The sequence below is a fragment of the Plutella xylostella genome, chromosome 28, assembly GCF_932276165.1.
Source record: "Plutella xylostella chromosome 28, ilPluXylo3.1, whole genome shotgun sequence".
NCBI lineage: Eukaryota > Metazoa > Arthropoda > Insecta > Lepidoptera > Plutellidae > Plutella > Plutella xylostella.
Genome location: NC_064008.1, coordinates 2,612,773 through 2,632,550, shown reverse-complemented (window position 1 = coordinate 2,632,550; position 19,778 = coordinate 2,612,773). Strand labels below are relative to the sequence as shown.

The 19,778-nt window shown below is 41.2% G+C and overlaps 1 protein-coding gene across 1 annotated transcript; it reads right to left on the bottom strand.

Annotated features, from left to right (window-relative positions):
• Positions 1-785: 785 nt before the first annotated feature.
• Positions 786-13,685, bottom strand: LOC105385205 (trichohyalin-like). The gene is made up of 9 exons (XM_048631163.1): positions 13,470-13,685; positions 5,098-5,192; positions 3,423-3,608; positions 3,143-3,293; positions 2,661-2,844; positions 2,250-2,428; positions 1,726-1,902; positions 1,224-1,436; positions 786-959 (listed from the first exon to the last, which is right to left on the bottom strand). Exons 1-9 carry the CDS (start codon positions 13,683-13,685, stop codon positions 786-788), a joined length of 1,575 nt encoding a protein of 524 aa, XP_048487120.1.
• Positions 13,686-19,778: the final 6,093 nt, after the last annotated feature.

The window sequence follows — 19,778 nt, the reverse complement described above, 5'->3', positions numbered from 1 at the left end:
TTTAACCAAGGATTCAACAAGATTTTGTATCTGTCGCAGGCATCTGGTTTAATCTCCTGTTTGATTGAACCGCTAGCCCGTTCATTGGATGACGCTGCTTAGTTGTATGACTAGGCCGAACGTTGATTGCACAAGCGTCACAAAACGTCCAACTAGTTAGCTGACTTAAAATCAGTCAGGTGGTGAACAAAACAAATATGGCGTCTAACAGCTAACAGCTGACACAAAAAGCACATGTATTGTTAGTTTTTTGCAAATAAATTAGCTTTAAAGTGCGTTATTTGTGTTAAAATAGTGTGACAACATGGATTTACCTATTACTACGCCTCGGGCGGATAGTTTCAAAGAAAAAATTGTGGCGTAACTGGATAATTATAAACAACAATATTGTTTAGTTAATTTGTGAGATAAGAGCTTTGTAACATAGTCTTTTTGTTGACTCTTGTCTGGTCATGTTCACCCTAACCAGACATTACAAAGTTGCTATACTATATCCCATTCAACGACTCCGCTGAATGACGTTCAGTCAAGACGTCGAACGTTACAATCAACGACTTGACGAGTTGTCCTTTAGTCATACAACTGAATAGCGCCATCCAATGAACGGGCTAGTGGTTCAATCAAACAGGAGATTAAACCAGATGCCTGCGACATATCTATTTCGAATTTAAACCATCGTAAATACCAGTAGAAGTAGGGATGAAATGCAACCCTATTAGCACAAGATACCTACCTAAGGTATCTAAATACCTACCTAAGGTATCTTAATACCTACCTAGATAGACCTACCTGAGTCTCCCGGGTGATTTATCAACGTGGGCCTCCACGGCTTGCTTGAACATTATCGGTCGTTTCGTGAAAGGCTCTAATCGGCTGTCGATATGGTATTTTTCAGTTTCCTGAATATTATAAAACAGGTACTTAATTAACATTTTAGGGTTGTCTTTGTCTAATCTAAACTCCGATCATATGATTGAAGAATCTAAATGGTGGCTCATAACAATACTAAGTATACTTTAAGTACCTACTTAGGTCTGTACAGTCGACTCCATAGTTTAATATCTTTGTACTTACCTACCTTTCAATACCAAACTTCAAGCTTATCTGAATTTAATATATTTATCAAGTTCCAAAAGTGTAGGTAGGTATGTATAGTAATGTAGGTATAGGTTCGTAGGTACATAATTTATGAACTCGACTGTACCTATGAAAATGCAACTCACCATAGCTTTCATATTATCACTAATTTGTCGGGTCAAATTGTTTCTATACTCTGTCTGCCGTCGCAACTCTTCTTGAGCATCAGATAGCTTCTTCTTCAGTTCATTAGTTGCTGTCCTTCTTACTCTCTCCATCTGCTGCGCTCGCTCTCTCCTTTCTCTTTCTAACGTCATCTTCCTCTCTTCTAGGTGCATTCGGTATTCGTGATTGGCTTTCTGTGGAGAGCGGGAACTCTTTAACTCTTTGGCTCTTATAAAAGCCTGGTACTTTTATGGCCTGGGGCCTCACGGTAACAGCTACCTTACCACCACCGCACATTAGCAATTAACATTATCTGCCAAAAGTTCGTGCACTGCGTGCCGGTGGTGGTAAGGTAGGAGTACCTACCTTGATAAACCCGATGGCTTATATAGACTTGTACCTATAGTACCTAACATCAGTTGTTAGGTTAGAGGTTACTCACATAGATTATTCTACATACCAAATGTATGTGTAGGTACCTACCTCTTTCGCACTCCTTCTTTCCAACTCCACACTCCTGGCGAACTCATCAGCTCGTCTCTCGTCTTCTCTCTTCCACTCCTGCGCAACTCTATCTGCCTCTTCCTCCATCTCCAACTTATTGCGTTGCTCTTTACTCACGTTGGTGACGAATACTTTCTTCTCTTGCTGGAGTCTTTGCTGGACGGAAAGGAAAGTGTTCAGTGGATACTCTTTAGATTTTCTGAGGCCCTAGTAGTTACCTTGCTGGAAAGCTGCCACTTGGAAGGCACAATATGGAGTGACAGATAAAGTTAGAAAGTGTGTTTGAAATAACAGAAGCTGTTATTTTACTTTTTAGATGTTTTACCAAGGTAGTATTAGCTAATTTTGAAAATTTAAAGTGTAAGTACTTACAAAAGTTGTTTAGGATGACCTGCTGACTTACACCTTACACCATTTCACATACCATTTTTAGTACCGGTTTATTAATATAGTTATACACCTAACTACTATATTAGATTTTCTATTCTTTAACTCAACCTTACCATCTGAATTCTCTGTCTGATCCTCTCATCCCTTAGTTCTTCCAGTGCTACACGTATATTGTGTTCATCTATTGCTTTCTCTTTCTGCCTCTCTTGTTGCAATCGCTGCATCCTGCTCACGTGGCCTTCTATGTAGTTCATTTTGTTCTGCATTTGCTGTTCCTTTTTCTTCTGTATTGCTGTAATGATAGAGGTTTATACCTTTTTCGTTATTCCCACAAATTTCTGCTTATTTTATTACATACCTATAGCTTACCTGAATCTACTGAATACAAACTGAATTTAATGAACTCAGGCTGTTTATTGTAAGTACACTAAAATCCTTTTATCTTTCAATCCTCAAAACAAAATACTGACACATTTATATGAAAATTATTTCAGTAAGCATTTATGACGATCTTATTTACAAACCCTCTGCATGATCCTGTTCTATTTTCTTCTTCATCTTCTCCAATCTTCTGTTTTCCTTGTCCCTCTCTGCTTGCATGAGTTCGTTTCTTCTTCTATTAGCGCTAGCTATCTGTTCATCATACGTTTTGCGTCTCTCCGCCATGTCTTGATGTCTTTTACGAGCGTCTATTTGTTCTTTCATTTCCTGAAACAGAGGTACCTAATACTCGTAAAGCAATTAATTCTAGATGTGTGTACTTTTAGTGCATTGTACTAATTTCAAAACGCGAAAAGCTGTAACTACCCTTCCGGGGATTTCTATGTACTTACCTATGTATTAACCGTTACATCCCTTCATAGGTCACTAACACTGAGCTACAGAAAGGGTTTAACCTAATGTCCACCTTAAATGTGCCTTGCTTGACAGTGAGAAAAAGACAGACATAGATTTAAGTTGTTGGCAACATTTCTGCAACTCAGCGTAAGTAGAAAAAGTGACCTACCTTCTGCCTCACATCACGCACCAGCACGTCATGCCACATGCGGTCCACCATCTGGTTCTGTTCCTCCGTCATCTGTCTCTCCAGCACCTGCATCTGTTGCGAGTGACGCAGCTTCATCTCATCTTCTCTCGTCCATTTTATGCCGTTTGCTCTGGAACATGGTACACGTATGTCTAGAATCTAAATGTGCAGGTTTTCTGTTTTCCTTCACCGTAATGTTGTTATAGTAGTTAAGTATATTAAAAGATATATAAAAATATACTGACGTAAATATGCTTACATTTTCTGCCTCTCTAGCGCTTTTTGAATCTCGATAATTTTTATCTTCTCCAACTCTTCTTCTCTCTCCTTTATCTTGCTGTCTCTGTCTTTCTTCACGTCAAAGCTATCTCTACACTGTTTCCTCTCAAGTTCATGTGCCAGTTCCTCTTCTTCTGCCTCTAGAAGTTGACGCAGCTTTTCTCTTCTTTGTCAAATATGTGATTCTTCTTTGGATAACAGTTCTTCTAGTTTTTGGGTGGCTCTGTTTATTATAGCCCTGAAAATTCATGAAATCAACAAATCTGACTGGCTTTGTGACCTACCCCATTTCAGCTTTAGGGTGCTTTTCCACCGGAGATATGATATGCTACGTTGGTAGTTATACGTATGTGTTTGATATCCACCTATGATATTCATTGGTCCACATAGCATAACATAAAACGATGAAGGATACAAATTTCTTTCACACCGATAGCAAAGTTCCACTGTTGCATATCACCTCTGATGGAAAGGCACCCTTCACCAATCAATAACTAAGTAGGTATGTATTCCATATTTTGTTCAAAAAAACAAGTTCTCAAAATACTCAGTATGCAGAAAATGTACCTAATCTTATTCGGCGTACCTAATCACAATCCCAAACATCACACTCGTCTAACTCATAAAGTGGACTAAAATTCCTTCCCACTTAAATCCTTCTTGTCCAACTTACAATTATTCTCTCTAAAGCTGGGTACAGACCGGCCCAACGAACGCCAACGGTTATCCCAACGATGAATATTTATCATACATAATACTCGTACAGGGCAGATTGCAGCAACGAAGGTCAACGAAACCCGTTCGTTGGCGTTCGTTGGGCCCGTCTGTACGCGGCTTTACGCAAGCTCTCATATACAGGCTGCTCGCAGATTGTCAAACATGGTATGCGGAGAATGTAGTACCTAGTTGGTACCACTTTGCATTTTAATTAAATTAACTAAACTTACTCGGTGGAACTCGGGTTAGAATGGAGTTTTCTGATGTTTGTTAAAGTGGCTCTTTGTAGATAAAGCATAGAAAAACTAATTTCGTCTAATGAATTTGAGTTAAGTAATTCAAATGTGATGATGATGACTATCGGCTAGACTAGCTCTGTTAACTAAAGTCTGATGCGAAAATCTACCTACTGAGTATCCCAGATAACATGTAAGCTTGCTGCAAGTTTGTTTTTTGTGTGATTTATAGTTGTTACGTCAAATTTGCTATTTAATTATGTTATCTGATCGAGTTTGGTCAGGTATCAGCTTTGCTGACTGTAAGTACATAATTATCTTACGCCGCACTTAATTACCTATTACTAGGACATCGTGAATCAAACACTAAGTGGTATTGTTTGGCCTACTTGGTAGGTTGTGTTTGTAGGTTATAGGTAAAGTACTTATGTACCTACATGTCCACCAGTGATGGTCGTTAGTGCTAACTCAAGTACCTAGGCATCGGATACTGAAGTACCTACTTACTTAATTACCTAATTAGCGACATCGTGAGGAAATCTGCACATTGGATACTAAAGCTTTTTCTTCTGACTGCCTTCAGTAGTGGGTCAACATATGGCCACCATGTGCACTTTATGCAGTTAACTCAAGGTCCAAAACGAACCAGTTTTTTACCAGTTAGGCAGTTAAAGGGTTAAGATGATAATGTTTTCTACATACTTCTCCAAGTGCAGAGCATCATATCCCACGATGTCGAAGAGCCTGTCGCTGTCCTCCGCATGATATTTGGTCTCCATCTCATTACGATGTCTGTCCTGGAATAATGATGATATGGTAGAAATTTATCAGTGAAACACTTGGAATACTATCCACCGTCAGAAATTATGTAAGTACACAAGTGTAGGACTGAAACGAATGGTGAACGGTGTTTTCAAGTGTTTCTTAAGTTTCGTCACTGAAACGCTAAGAAGTGAATATAACTTACCCTCCAAAATGACAAGGGATGTCCGAAATACACTGGTGTATGTTTATTCTTCAACTTAGTCAAACCCATAGTATAATATCACACTTACAAGTAATTACGCTGTATCTTGTTACTGAAAACTCTAGACGACTATAGTTTCCTAGTAAATTGGCATCGATTTAACTGTTGCTTTGGTGACGATTGTGACCGTTGAATTATTCATGTCTGAAGGGCTTCTTTTGCGTGACGAAAAACGAAGTTTCGGAGCTCTGCTGCGCTAACCACGACTCTATTACGATGTATTAAATGGACTGATTGCAAAACTGCTCTTCTTAACTATGGAATTTTGTTATGCAAGAGCCTATGCATGCCCCATTTATTGTAAACTATGAACTCAAGTAAGTAATACTCAGTTACATTTTAAACAAACGCAATGTTTTTGAACAGAATACAAACATGATAATAATACTTTATCAGTTCAGTTGATACAGTACCTATAGTTGCAATACTTATGAAATTATGGCAAGCCCGCGATATTAGCTTCACCAGGAGGGGTAGCACGGGGCCCAACACACGAACATCAAGACGTGACAAAAGTTTTGCATCACGCTCGCGTCTTGCGCCCCGTGCTAGGGTACCAGGTTTTTATGTGATTTAAACTTTATATATTCTTTATTTGTACACACACACATAAAAGAAACTTACAAAACTTAAATACTAACAAATACAAGTACAAAAATGGCGGTCTTATCGCTTAAAGCAATTTTTTCAAGACAACCTTAGGGTGGAAGGATATTTTGATAAAAGAGGGGTCAAGTGTACTAAAGAATTTCAAAGGAAAAATTTAATTAATTATTGTTTGATAGTTAAATGTTTCGATTAAATTGTTTTTTTATTACTTTTTGTAAGTTATATGCTACTTTTTTAAGTATTCGGTATTCGGCCGAGTAGGCCGAATACTAGATATCTAGTAAGAATATCAACCAACCGCAAATTTTTCATATCATCTAAAGTTAGGCTTGTGAAAAAACTATGGGCAAGTGAAATTAAGCATTTCCGCTCATCCAATTGCTGCCAAAACATTTCTCGGCGTTAATAAGTCCTAATCACAGAGCCGTCCCTGTCAAGAGATGGCCAGATGGAGGGCCGAAGAAGATTAATTGCTAGAGCAATTGTATGTAGCTCTGTCCGGATTGAAATGTATTAACGAGAAGTAATGGATGACGGTATAGCGCTATTTGGAATAATTTGTTGGCTAATAAAAGATGCTACTCACCTATATAGTAGCTCTATTCTATTTTATTATATTCTGAGAGGCGGGGACATTCCTGTAGGTACGTGGCCCTCTCGAGTGGAACCTTTGTACATATCCCCTTAATTTCATCTCAGCCAGCCTAGCTCCCGAGTACCTAAACTGGAGCAGCAAGCTTGGGTTTTGTATTAGCTGAGATACCTGTTTATTTAAACATCCTATGTACCTATAACATTAAAGCGTTTAACAGAATATCTCTTTTTACCTACCAGCAATAAAGTAGATGTGACAGATGGATAGACAGACAAACATGACGAATCCAATAGAGTTTTCCTTTTACTTTACGTCATTCCGCTACGGAACCCCAAAAGGGGCCTAAATCTTAATCCAACCCATGCAAATATTACCCTAAGGTTGACTATTTACACAAATCGGCAGGAATCAAGTCCTAATTTCCTTTTATTTCTTCTTTTGGGGTTTTTCTTTTGTTCCGCTAATAATGGGGCGGTGGAAAAAGTAGCAGAAGTTTATTATTCGGACTCTGCTCCTAATTCCCTTGTCAAATACGTCCTGTGTGTGTGCTTAGTAACTAGTTCAGGTACTTCCGCGCTAGACAGGTTTTAGAACCGTCATTTAGTTGGATGTTAAGACTTATTAACCCTTCGACGAAATGGAGGGAGTGTTATAACTTTAACATGTCTGTGTATCTGGGTGTGATAGCGTTAGCTCCCAGGCGGCTGCACCGAATTTCGATTTGCTTTGTTTGGGTTATAGGTAGGTATTGTTACCCGGACTGTTCTCATGCATAATGTAAGTTACCTGCACCTGAACACTAAACAAACCCACAGAGAATAGCATAGAATAGAACATCATAGTAAAATCCCCTGTCCGTCGGTCAAAGAATGTTCGAAGATAAATTGAATGATTAAAATATGAATCTACCAGGAGAGCATAGAGAAGGAAGAGCCCTCGGGACGCCCAGTTCAAACACGAGCCAGTATCGCGGTTAAACCGATTAGCGGCGATGACGTCACGAGCAACAAGTGCGATCGATTACAGGAGGGATAGCACGGGGCGCATGACTCGCACGTCAAGACGTGACAATAGTTATTCATGGCGCATACTCGTTTCGAGCGGCTTCTAGAGCGAACGCGACGGAGAAATTTTGTAACGTCTTGCGCCCCGTGCTAGGCCTTCTTGAGGCTGCTTTCTTCTTCAGCCTTTAGTAGTCCACTGCTGGACTTAGGCCTCTCGGAAAGCACGCCTCTCGATGCGACCTATAGCTTTCTGCCTCCAATCATTACCAGCCACCTTTCGCAAGTCGTCACCCCATCTAGCCGGAGAGCGTCCTACACTTAAGTTTACATAGTCGCGGTCTCCACTCCAGAACAAGTTTACCCCATCGGTCATCGGTTCTTCGACAGATGTGACCAGCCCACTGCCACTCACGTAGCTTACTAGCTTGGTGAGTCGGTGACTTTCAGACTATATACACATAAGTAGCTCTTTCAATAGCTCACTAAGTTACTTACAGTTTGTGACCAGTCCTACTGTAAGTGTCCGTTTCAGACCCAGTAGATCATGATCAAAGACTTTTGTCTTGAGACTTTGTGGTATAGGCGACGAGAAGACAGGAGGCTGTTTTTGTATCATGAAAATTGGTTCAGCCGTTCAAACTTAGTTCCTGTATCATTTATACCTAATCCGGGTTTATTTGTCGAAGTGAAAAGTTGAAAAACGCACATTTTCCTGCAAATTATTATTTGATCCCCCACTTAATTTTCTACTCTGCTTGTAGATAATGCTACTCTAAGTAAGAACACAATAATTAAAGAAACACAAACTCAAGACAAGACAAATTGAACCTTGCAGACGAACTTTGTTGGTTAATAAGTATTTTGGTCCTGTATTATACCTAAATATTCCTTTAAAACAAGTAAGCACGTAAGTATTCTTTAATTTAGTTCAGTCTAGACGGTCTCGTGATAAAATCAGGGTAATGTAACATGCTGACGCTTACCACACGCGATGTGTAAGACTATATATACATAATATGATTATGTACTTACGTACTTAATAACTGGTAACCTGATCTCGGGCCTGTGGACCTATCGCGAACTTGTTATGACAACGATTTTCGGATTCAAAATGTATTAAATTTGATACTAACTACTTCGTAATTGTTAGTTCGCTTTGATTTCACGATGGAAGGAGGTTCGACTGGTTCGAGTGATAGGTATGTGACATTATATCAACTGTTATTATCATCATAATATATAATAATTTATAAGTATAATACTTAGATCTATCAGACTTAGATCCCAGATCTAGAGGCATATCAGAGGACAAAAGTCCCAGTGACTAGGCTTTCAAATTTAGGAAGCCTCCTTGATTTTTCCTTTAATATACCTTGCAACACTGTCTTAGGTATGTAGGTATATTACTTAGCCTATTTTGATAAACAACGCTTCGTGATGCCACGGGGCACACCGGGGTAGGTTAGATAATGATTAGAGATGCCACGAATATTCGGCAACTATTCGGTATTCGGCCTATTCGGCCAGTTTTTTCAGTATTCGGTATTCGGCCGAATAGTGCGTACTATTCGGGCCGAATACCGAATAGTAAATCATGTAAAAATGACTTGTTATTTTAATCAAAATTGTGTATTTATTTCCAAATCACAACATTTTAGTACTTAAATTAATCAGTAGTAAGTTGTGCTGGATAAAAACGAGCATTACAGCATTTTTGGTAGCCCATTATTGCGCTTTTCATTGTAACCATCCTCAGAAAATAATCTCTTACTATAAACGCTACTTCCAGGTGAAGAAAGATAAGTTTTTGCAAATTTCAAAAGGTTCGGGTATTGTTTTTTGTTTGCTGACTACCACTTGTAAGGATCGGCCATCCGATCTAGGCGAACTATTATCAAATAAAAATTCAACTCGTTTGCCACAGCATTCTGCCTCCTAATAATTAGCATTTCTCATATAATCTGTAGCGACTTCTTTAAAGCAGTTCCAGGAACAAAATCCATCTTAACCTAACCTGTGACTCACAAATAAATTATTTTGATTTTGATTTTGAAAAAATACAGGTTGTAGCGCCGAATATTCGGCGGCCGAATATTCGGCGCTTCGGCCGGCAGCGTCGCCGAATATTCGGTATTCGGTATTCGGCCAATTCACTATTCGTGGCAACACTAATAATGATTATTACTCTCTTAGGCACACTATCGTATATTACGTCTATTGTTTTATTATCGCGATGGGCGCTGTAAGACTTCCGAGTTTGGCCAGGCAATGTGCGGCTGATTTGAACATTGAAGAATGGACGACTACCTAGAATTATACTGTAAGCTTAGTAGGTAAAATACCAAGCTTGTGCTGAGAGTTGTCGGGTATGTGGTCAACCTGACTGTCAGAGGTTTTCAAGCTGCCCGAAGGCCTCTGGCTAGGCTTACGACCGCTGCTGAAACAGCAACAAAGACCCACGGCATCGGCAGCGCCCAGAAAACAAGCACTTGAAATCGGTGACCCATTGATCAGTTATTATACGATCACTTAGTCTGCGGGTACGAAACTTACGACGGGCGTTATGTTTTTAATCCATTTGATTACATCGCCGTCGTACCAACCCAACGTCTTTCCGCCCGTCGCAAGTTTCATACCCGCAGTCGCCCCGTGCCGCACCGCCCCGCCCCACTGTTTCGTACCCGCAGCCTTAAGCTTGCTCTACCACGGACGCTTCATACCGGATAAAATTCAACACCTTCTAATTGCAATAATTTAAATTACCTATCACATTCTGCAAGCCAATACTCTATCTCGTTGTATTAGAGGTACCGATTGCACGATAGCTCGTTCGTTTTTCGTCAGTATAGAGTACGCATACTGGCCATTCCTTCCACACATCCATCGCTAGTTTCGTGGCCCCAGCAGAAACCTTTAATGTGATTGGGGTGAGTGACCTCGCGTGCCACAGCCGACTGCAGATCGACCGAAACACCCCGCTTTACTGTAATTGCCTATATACCTGGCTTTGCTATAAATATATAGGCATGTACCTACTAAATATACCTACCTATAGGTAGGTTGGTATGGTAGGTTCATAGAGTGCTTATATTTATGCTTTATCCACGATCTTTACTTCTGAAGACCTCCGCCCATGTCAAACTTATATTCACAAAGATTTTAGGATTGAAATTGTATTGAATTTCACACTAATTATCTTAGGGGGTTCGCGTTAGGCCCAGCTGCGAAAAAAAGTATTTATTAGCGGTTTTGAGTGGTTACATCATTCCTATTCATTATTTTATAAAGGATGTTGCAAAAGTGATAGTTGTAAGACTTGAAAGCCAAAAAAGGGTGACTCAGTAGGTTCGAATTTCTAAAAGCCGTAAAACACAAAGTTGTCTAGAATGACCTCCCGAGTAACTACATTTTTTGCAACAACTGTATATCTACTTACTTAATTAATAAGTAAAGTAAGCAAATAAGTAACTAGGCAGGTCTAATCGAAGTTAGATTCTAGTAATACATACATGTAAAAGTGGTTTCCACAAAGCACAACTTTACATACAAAAAATATTACACTGAACTAAGTCTTTGTGGGTATAGTGGTGAAGAAACTTTCGTATCGAGCCCTTGTTTTAAGTCCTAAGGCCTTCCGATCAGGTGCTTCCCGTGTGATCAACAGTTTTTTAAAGTTTTATTCCAAGCTTAGATTAAGAATATACGAACAAGATTGTGTATCACATAAGACTGAGACAACTGAGAAGACTGACAATTCGTTTCAAGTTCAACCTAATGACAACCATTGCACCAATGAATAAAGTCAAGATCTCTAGCCGCACCAGTGTGGTGTTGTTTGTCGAGACGTTTCTTTTAATCTGACACTCCATCTAGTTTGTATTAACATATCGTGGATTCCGAGAGATGAAAATTACTATAAGATTGGAATAGCCCACGCGATCTAGTATGTAAACCAGTCTTCTTCTTCGATCGTGTGAATGCACTAAGCTAACTTCCTCCAGTGTTTTGCTACTCTTATTGCGAGATCATTGGCCTTCATCAGGTCTCCTTGACTGCACTTTGGGGCATTAGGACACTCTAAAAGATGTGACGTAGTCTGGAGGCTTCCGCAACTGCATAGAGTGCTGGCATTGGCTGGGAGCATATCCCATCGCCTCAAATTGTCCTTCGTCCGGGCAACGCCAGCCCGGAGGCGGTTTAGTGTTTTCCATACAGACCACTCTTCACCCCCTCCAGCAGGCAGCTCCTCGGCTGGCTGGACAAACTGACGCAGGTGGGAAGTATCGGCTCTCCAGCGGCTCAACCTGAACTCCTGCGCTGTCTCGTTAGTCAGCGGTTCGGTTGTGACGAAGCTTCTGCGTGATTTAAGGCGCTGCTGCACTAGAGCATGACCATACAGAGGATGGCGCAAGTCATTCAGTTGTTTCCAGCGCTCTTGAGCCGCAGCGGCCTGTCTGCGAACCGCTGGCGGTGCTATTCCAGCGAGCAGGTATAGTTTATCAGTCGGAGTTGGTTTTAAGCAGCCTGTAACCAGCCGACAGGTCTCATTTAGTGCGGTGTCCACCTTCCCAGCGTGAGCCGAATTGTTCCATACTGGGCATGCGTATTCTGCCGCGGAGTAACTCAAGGCTAGGGCTGAGGTTCGTAGGACATGCGGGTGAGCCCCCCAAGTTCTACCGGTCAGGCGACGAAGAATGTTGTTTCTTGCGACCACTTTCATCTTTGTGTTGGTGCAATGGGCTTTGTAGGTCAAGGATCGATCCAAGGTAATGCCAAGGTATTTAGGGTTCGGGCAGTTCTCGAGCCATTGACTCTCCCATTGCACGTGAAGTGGGCGCGTCGCCTCGCGATTCTTCAGGTGAAAAGCACATAGCTTCGTCTTGCTGGGGTTAGGACGCAATTGGTTGGCCTCATAGTAAGCAGACAGCTCCGCCAGTGCAGATGTCAACCCCTGCTCTACACTCTCGAATGTCTTGCGCTGACATGCCAATGCGAGGTCATCTGCGAACAGTATATGCTTCATACCTGAGATAATCGGCTGGTCGTTGGTGTAGATGTTAAATAAAAGAGGGGCCAGAACGCTACCCTGTGGTAGCCCATTTTTTTGACGTCGCCATCTACTGTCCTTTCCCTGATGAGTTACGTAAAACCTACGATTACTCAGCATCTGTTCTATGACACGAGTAAGGTGGTAGTCTTTAGTCAGGTTGTAGATTTTTGTGATCAAGCGGCGATGGCTGACTGTGTCGTATGCTGCCGACAGGTCCACGAGAGCAACCCCTGTGACTTTACCTTCCTCGTAACCGTCTTCTATATACTGGGTTAATGATAACGCCTGGCCTGTACACGATTTTCCAGGGCGAAACCCAGCCTGTTGAGGGATTAACTTATCATCCAAAGTACTAGTCATTCTGTTCAGAATAAGTCGCTCAAAGATCTTGAACAGGTGACACAACAGTGATATTGGTCGATAGCTCTTTGGGTCGTCTGGTGTTTTTCCCGGCTTAAGAAGAGCTATAATGTGTGATTTTCTCCAAGCTTTAGGAATGGACTTATTGACAACACAGTGGTTGAGCAGCGACAGAAGCCAGCTTCTTGCCCCGGGGCCAAAGTTTTTGACCTGCTCCGTAAATAGATTGTCTATTCCGGCTGCTTTACCATTTTTTAGGTGGCATAGTGCTGTTTGGAGCTCCCTTCCAGTGAACGGCTCAGAAAGAAATTCAACTTCATCCTCTTGTCGGGAAATTTTGAGTGGTGGGCTTCTGGATGTTGATTTCCCATTCAGTAGTAGCTGGTGAGCTATCTGGTTTGCCGTAACATTGCTGTGCAAGTTGGCTACCGTTGGGTCACTGTCCAACCTCTTTATGAACTTCCAGGCTTTCTTGCTATTGTGCGTCATGTCAACGGTTTCAAGCATCTTGCACCACTTTTGTTGGTTGTTCTCGGCGATAGCAAGTAGCAAATCATTCCCAAGGTCTATTGTCATTTGGGAGAATGGATCACTCTCATATGAAGTGCGGTATTCCTCCATGATTGTTATGAGGTCCTGAGTCATTCCGGGGATGTAGCTTGTTCGACAGCCACGTGGTATGTGGCGCCTCGATGCAAGTTTCACTTTATTGATAAAGGCGTCATAGTTCTCCAGTGATGGCTCAAGATTCTCGATGAGTGAGTCCAGTTCCCTGGAGAAGTCTTCCCAGTTTGCTTTAGAAAAATTATACCGCCTTTGAAAGGGTACCACTTGAGGCTTAACTGATGCAAAAACCTGGCACATTATGGGTCTATGTTGGGTCCGTGGGATGGGGTTCAGGACAGTTTTAGTGCACCGGTCTGACACTGTTTTGCTAGCGAATATCAGATCCGGGTTGTATCCTCTCTTCCAGCGGCCACTGTTGAAGGATGGGGGTAGCTATGGGTCGTGAATCAATGCAAGGTTGCAAACTTCAGCCCATGCTTCGACCAAATCGCCGTTAGCATCGCGTGTTTGGTATCCCCACGTTTCGCTGTGGCTATTAAAGTCTCCCAATATAAACTTTACCTTATCGGCCGCTGTAGGATTACTTTCCTCAAACTGAAATTTTGCCAGAGGTGGTTTATAGAGGTTAATCACCTTACAGTTGCGGAGGTCTAAGGTTATTATCTCAATGTTGTTGGCAGAGTCACAGTGTACAGATGTTACTTCTAGGCTATGTTTAGTAAACACTGCGCTACCGTACTGACGATGTGGGATTTCTGCAACAAGTTTCATGCCTGCAATTTTTGGGCGGCAGTTGTTCTTCGCCCTATGCGTTTCCTGCAGACAGAGTATATCACAGTCGTGAGATTTGCACAGGTCGCTGAGAAGATCTTGTTTTTCAGTCGATAAGCCTTCAATGTTGCAAGAAATCATCGTTAATGATGGTCTTATTAAGGTAACGTCCATGGTAGTTATGCTTAGTACTTTCGGTTTGCAGCAATTGGTTTCACGGTTCTGATTTGTTTACCGTTACTCACGGGGAGGGCCCGAGCACTGAGAGGCAATGCGTGAGTGCTCTTCGGGAAGGCTTGCTGCGTCCACCCCACACCCACACCCACACCCCCATGTAAACCAGTAACATGATGCATTAGGAGCGCATTGTCTTGTACTGGGCTGATCAAGATACATACAGTCTGTACGGGCATACACACACTATGTGCATCGCATAATCAGCCTTAATGACATCACCTTCGAGGAATTGCTACGGTCAAATAGATTGTAATGGTCGAGTGGATTTCAATGGATTATCCTAGGTTCAGGTTTAATGGTGTAGTGGTTAGTACCCTGGCTGCTATGCCGAAGGGTCCTTCGATCGCCCAGCCGGGGCAGATATTTGTTTAAGACATATACATATTTTGTAATCGGGTAATGTACTTCTCTATCTGTGTAGAGGTAGATATATCAGCTGTCCGATATACCTATCAGGCTCTGCCTAGGTTGGGTTGGATGGACGTGTGTGAAATGTCCAATAGTCAACAAATAATAGCTTGCTACACCACTTTTGCAATAAGTATAAGTTTTCTGTATACGGGTTAATGGTTTCAATATATAAACCTATTTGTTATGTGCAAATATATCTACAAAGCTACTACGGATAATTCATGCCTTTATCATAGCGAGGTTTATGCAAAATGGTGAATAGAACTAGTTCTACTTTCCATTCGAATACATTGCTTCTATTATTCGCATTAGATCTATTGACTGTTTACGGAAGTCCCGTTAATTCTGAAAACTGTATACCTATAGCAATAATTTTGCGATAGAATTATGAACTGAAATAAAACTCATTACTTTTTAGCTGATTCCGGTTAAGAAAAAGATATATTAATTATAATGAAAGCAATTTAAGCCCGGCACACAATCATATAGTAGAGGTATCTAGACGTAATGCACTCTCTTCTAAATTACTCCTAAACGGATAAGGCTATACAGCTTAATAACGTAGTCTGCAATATTGCAGTATACGTCTAACAGCGCATCCGAATATTACCAACTAAAAACGTAAATATAAGTAAGCGTTTACCGTCTGAAATACGATATACATGAATAGATAAATACCTACATGTACTATATAACAATAAAGTAATATAATATAATCTTTCTCGCTCTCACTAAGGACGCTTCAAAGCGCATGGGTTGGTTCCCGTCTCTTTCTAATTATAAATTGTTATATAACCTACCTACATTATGTTAAACGCCAGACGGACACAAATAAACCTTTTAGGTTTCGTGTCAAAATGTGTAATAAATTTAAGATTTCTTCTGTTGTGCTAATAAATAAATAAATAAATAAATAAAATAAGCAATTGAACCTCTTGTATCCGCCCCATCAGGCGCAAATTTCTTTGCTTTATGAACCGCAAGAAATGTATAATTCACACCGCACCCCACTTAGCGCTAGCAGTGGTCCAACTTCGTTGAATTAATTTGGCATTACTTTTGGCATCGTCAATGTGTCTGTATGTCTGTGTATCTGTGTGTGCTTTCTAACGGTTGAACCGATTCTATTCTATTCTATTCTATTCTCATAGGGGGTAAAGTTCCTGCACGTGGCTCTCTCGAGTGGAACCCTTGTACATATCCCCTTGATTTCAGCTCAGCCAGCCCAGCTCCCGAGTAAACTGGAGTAGCAGGCCTGGGTGTTGTAATAGCTGAGGTAGGCGCTCTGTTGGTCCAAGAATAGATAATCTTGTTTCTGTAGTAGGTGGACAAGCTAACAGAATATGTTCAACCGTCTCATCTACTTCCTTACATGTCCTACATAAGGGACTAGTTGAGTTACCTATGGTATATAAGTGTTTATTCACGCAACAATGTCCTGTTATTAATCCTACCATTAATGATATATTACTACGGGACAGGTTGAGTAAGTAGCGTGTAAGTTTATGGTTGTGTGATACAATAAACGCTTTAGTTTGTCTGCAATCTACACGATTTTTCCACTCCTGATTGTGTTCAGATAGTGTTTTATCGGTGAGACATTGCCTTATTGCCTTTGATGACAAACTAATAAATGGTTCTGGCCCTATTGGTAGGGTATTTGATCCCATTCTTGCTAGTCGGTCAGCCTCGCAATTTCCTATGTTGTCGTTATGACTTTTAATCCATTGTACTGTTACATTATTTGAAATGCTTAGGTTTTCCAGTGTTCTGTGACATTCTAAAATTAATTTAGATTTTGTTACAGTTCTGCCTAAGGCACATAAAATAGCCATACTGTCTGTGTAGAAGCAGATATTGCTATTTTTTGTGTCTTTTATTTGTGTAGCTCCGTCAAGTAGGCTGGCAGCTTCTGTCTGAAAAACAGTAGCTTTGTTCCCGAAGCTGACAGAGTATTGTAAATTAAGTTCCGGGCAGAAGACACCTCCACCGCTGCCCTTCTTGTTCTTGGCTCCGTCAATGTAGATATTGATGTCGTAATTGTTTTCGTCTGATGTGCCACACTGATCTCGCTGGATAGTGTAGCTTCTGTTGAAGATAAACGTCTTTATAGTAGTGTCGCTGCATTCAGTGGACCCGGGAGCCGACAACTTGGCAATGTCAAGTATGCGACTGTGTCCCTGTGCAGTGGTATTCGTTGACCAGAGTCCCAGGTTACTTAGCCTTATCGCCGCCGCTTTAGCTTCCTGCTTGATGATAATATCGAGCGGTGGAAGTCCTAGAATTATTTCTAGGGCGGCTGTTGGGGTTGACTTCATACATCCGGTGATTGAAACGCATGCAAGTCTTTGAAACTGTCGTAGTTTGTTTTTCACAGTGGTGAGGTTTGATCTTTGCCACCACACTACTGCTCCATAGGTTATTATAGGTCTGACCACCGCTGTGTACAGCCATTTGCATAGCTTCGGTTTTAATCCCCATTTAGATCCAACAAGTTTACTAGTTTGATAAAGAGATATTGTTGCTTTACTCAGGGTCTTGTCAATATGCTTAGACCAGCTTAAACGGTGGTCTAGCCATACGCCAAGATATTTTACCTCATTTGTCAACTTTAAGGTTGTATTAAATAGTTTAGGTAGTTTTAAATTGCCTATTTTAGTCTTTTTAGTAAATAGCACCATTTCTGTTTTGGTCGGGTTCACCGACAGTTCATGTTTATGGCACCATTCCTCTATAATGTTTAGTGCAAGTTGCATTCTTTCGCATAAGGTGTTAACAAACAAGCCCCCGATGAGAATAGTGATGTCATCGGCGTAGGCTATTGTTGTAAAACCTTTATTATTTAGATCGCAAAGTAGATCATTCACAACTAAAACCCACAGCAATGGAGATAACACTCCACCCTGCGGACATCCCTTTGCTACTTTGCATCTTATTGTATTTGTTGAAGTAAAAGATACTGTTCTTGATTTAAGCATATTTGTTATCCAGGCACTGATGACCGGGTCTACATCATGATTTTTAAGGTTATTACTTATGCTATTGAACAAAGTTTTATCAAAAGCTCCTTCAATATCGATAAAAACTGCAAGGCAGGATTGTTGTAACAATATTGAGTTTTCGATTTTGCTTACCACTGTGTGTAAAGCCGACTCTGTCGACTTACCTGGTTGGTACGCATGTTGATTAGGATGAACAGGTTTCACAGAAAGTGCACCGTCACGTATATATCTATCGCAAAGTCGTTCTAAAGTTTTTAGAAGAAATGATGACAGACTGATGGGTCTATAGGCTTTCGGAGAAGTGTAGTCATCTTTACCTGGTTTAGGTAAAAATACTACCCTCACCTCTCTCCATCCCTTTGGTATATATCCCAGGGCCAGACAGGCCCGGTAGATAACTACCATCCTTGGTACAATAATGTCGACCTCCCACTGTAGAAGAGCCGGCACTATGCCGTCTGCTCCCGGCGACTTAAAGGGAAGGAACGAAGAGATAGCCCATTTAACTTTTTCTTCATTTATTACGGCGGCTGCAATGCAGTCAGCGTCACTAGAAGAATTCATAATCGGTGACAGCATATCTTGATCACACGACGCCTCCGCTAACATTTCACAGCCAGGGAAGTGTGTGCGCAGCAAGAGGCTGTTCCTTTCGCTTTCGGTTTTTGTATAAGTCCCGTCTGGATTTTTTAATGTATCTAGCTGATTTTGAGAATCATTCGATACGCATTTTTTCGCCCTCGCGGCTTTCGATTCACTTTGGATTGTTGCGCAAAAATTTCTCCAGGATTCCCTGGTTTTTGCTCTAGTCTCTTTTTTGAAGTTGTTCCTAGCAATTTGAAATGCTTTCCAGTCTTCTTCTTTTTTTGTATTCTTGGCGCGATTGAAAAGTTTTCTTACATTTGATCTCATTTTCTCCAGTGATGTGCACCACCACTTCCGAGGTGTCGCACTCACAGTCACTAGAGGACATGATTCTTCATAACTTTTGACAATGACGTTTGTTATTTCGTCAACAGCATTGTCTATCATGTTACCGCTATTTAAGTTGTCATACGGCTGAGTGTCTCCCAGAGCTTTATGCAAACGATTGTGAAAATCGATTTTGTTTGTTTTCCTCGGATTTCTATATTGTCTAGGTAAGGGTATTATTGATGTTAGCTTAAAAGATATCCATCTGTGATCCGCACAGGACACGTCTGGAAGCACCCTCCAGCCTACCACCAGGTCCCTCGCCTGACTGTTAGTGATTGTGACATCTGGAATGGTTTGGGCCCGAGCCGTGACGAACGTAGGCTCGGATCCCCTATTCAGGACACTTAAATTATTGGATAATAGGAACTCGAGTAATTCCCCACCCCTTTTGTTAGTTTCCCTACAGCCCCATAGACTGCTGTGTGCATTTGCATCGCAACCTATAATGAGTGGGATATTGTTTATCTTACATTCCGTGACAAGAGATATAAGCTCGGGTGGGGGCATTGACCCGTCCCCGGACAGGTACGCTGAGGCGATGTACAGCACCCGATTCCCGTGCGACACATCCAATGTGAGCCCCACCACGGTTAAGTCCGGAGTGCAAAGATTTGTAATTTTGTTAACGGTATAACACTTAGGTATAAGTACCATACTTCTTATTTTAAAACTATCTGCAGTGGAGAGAGAGTTATAATAGAAAGTATTACCTTGATGAAGTTCGAGCGGCTTACCCCTCCTAAGTAAAGGCTCCGTGACCAGTGCAATGGTGGTC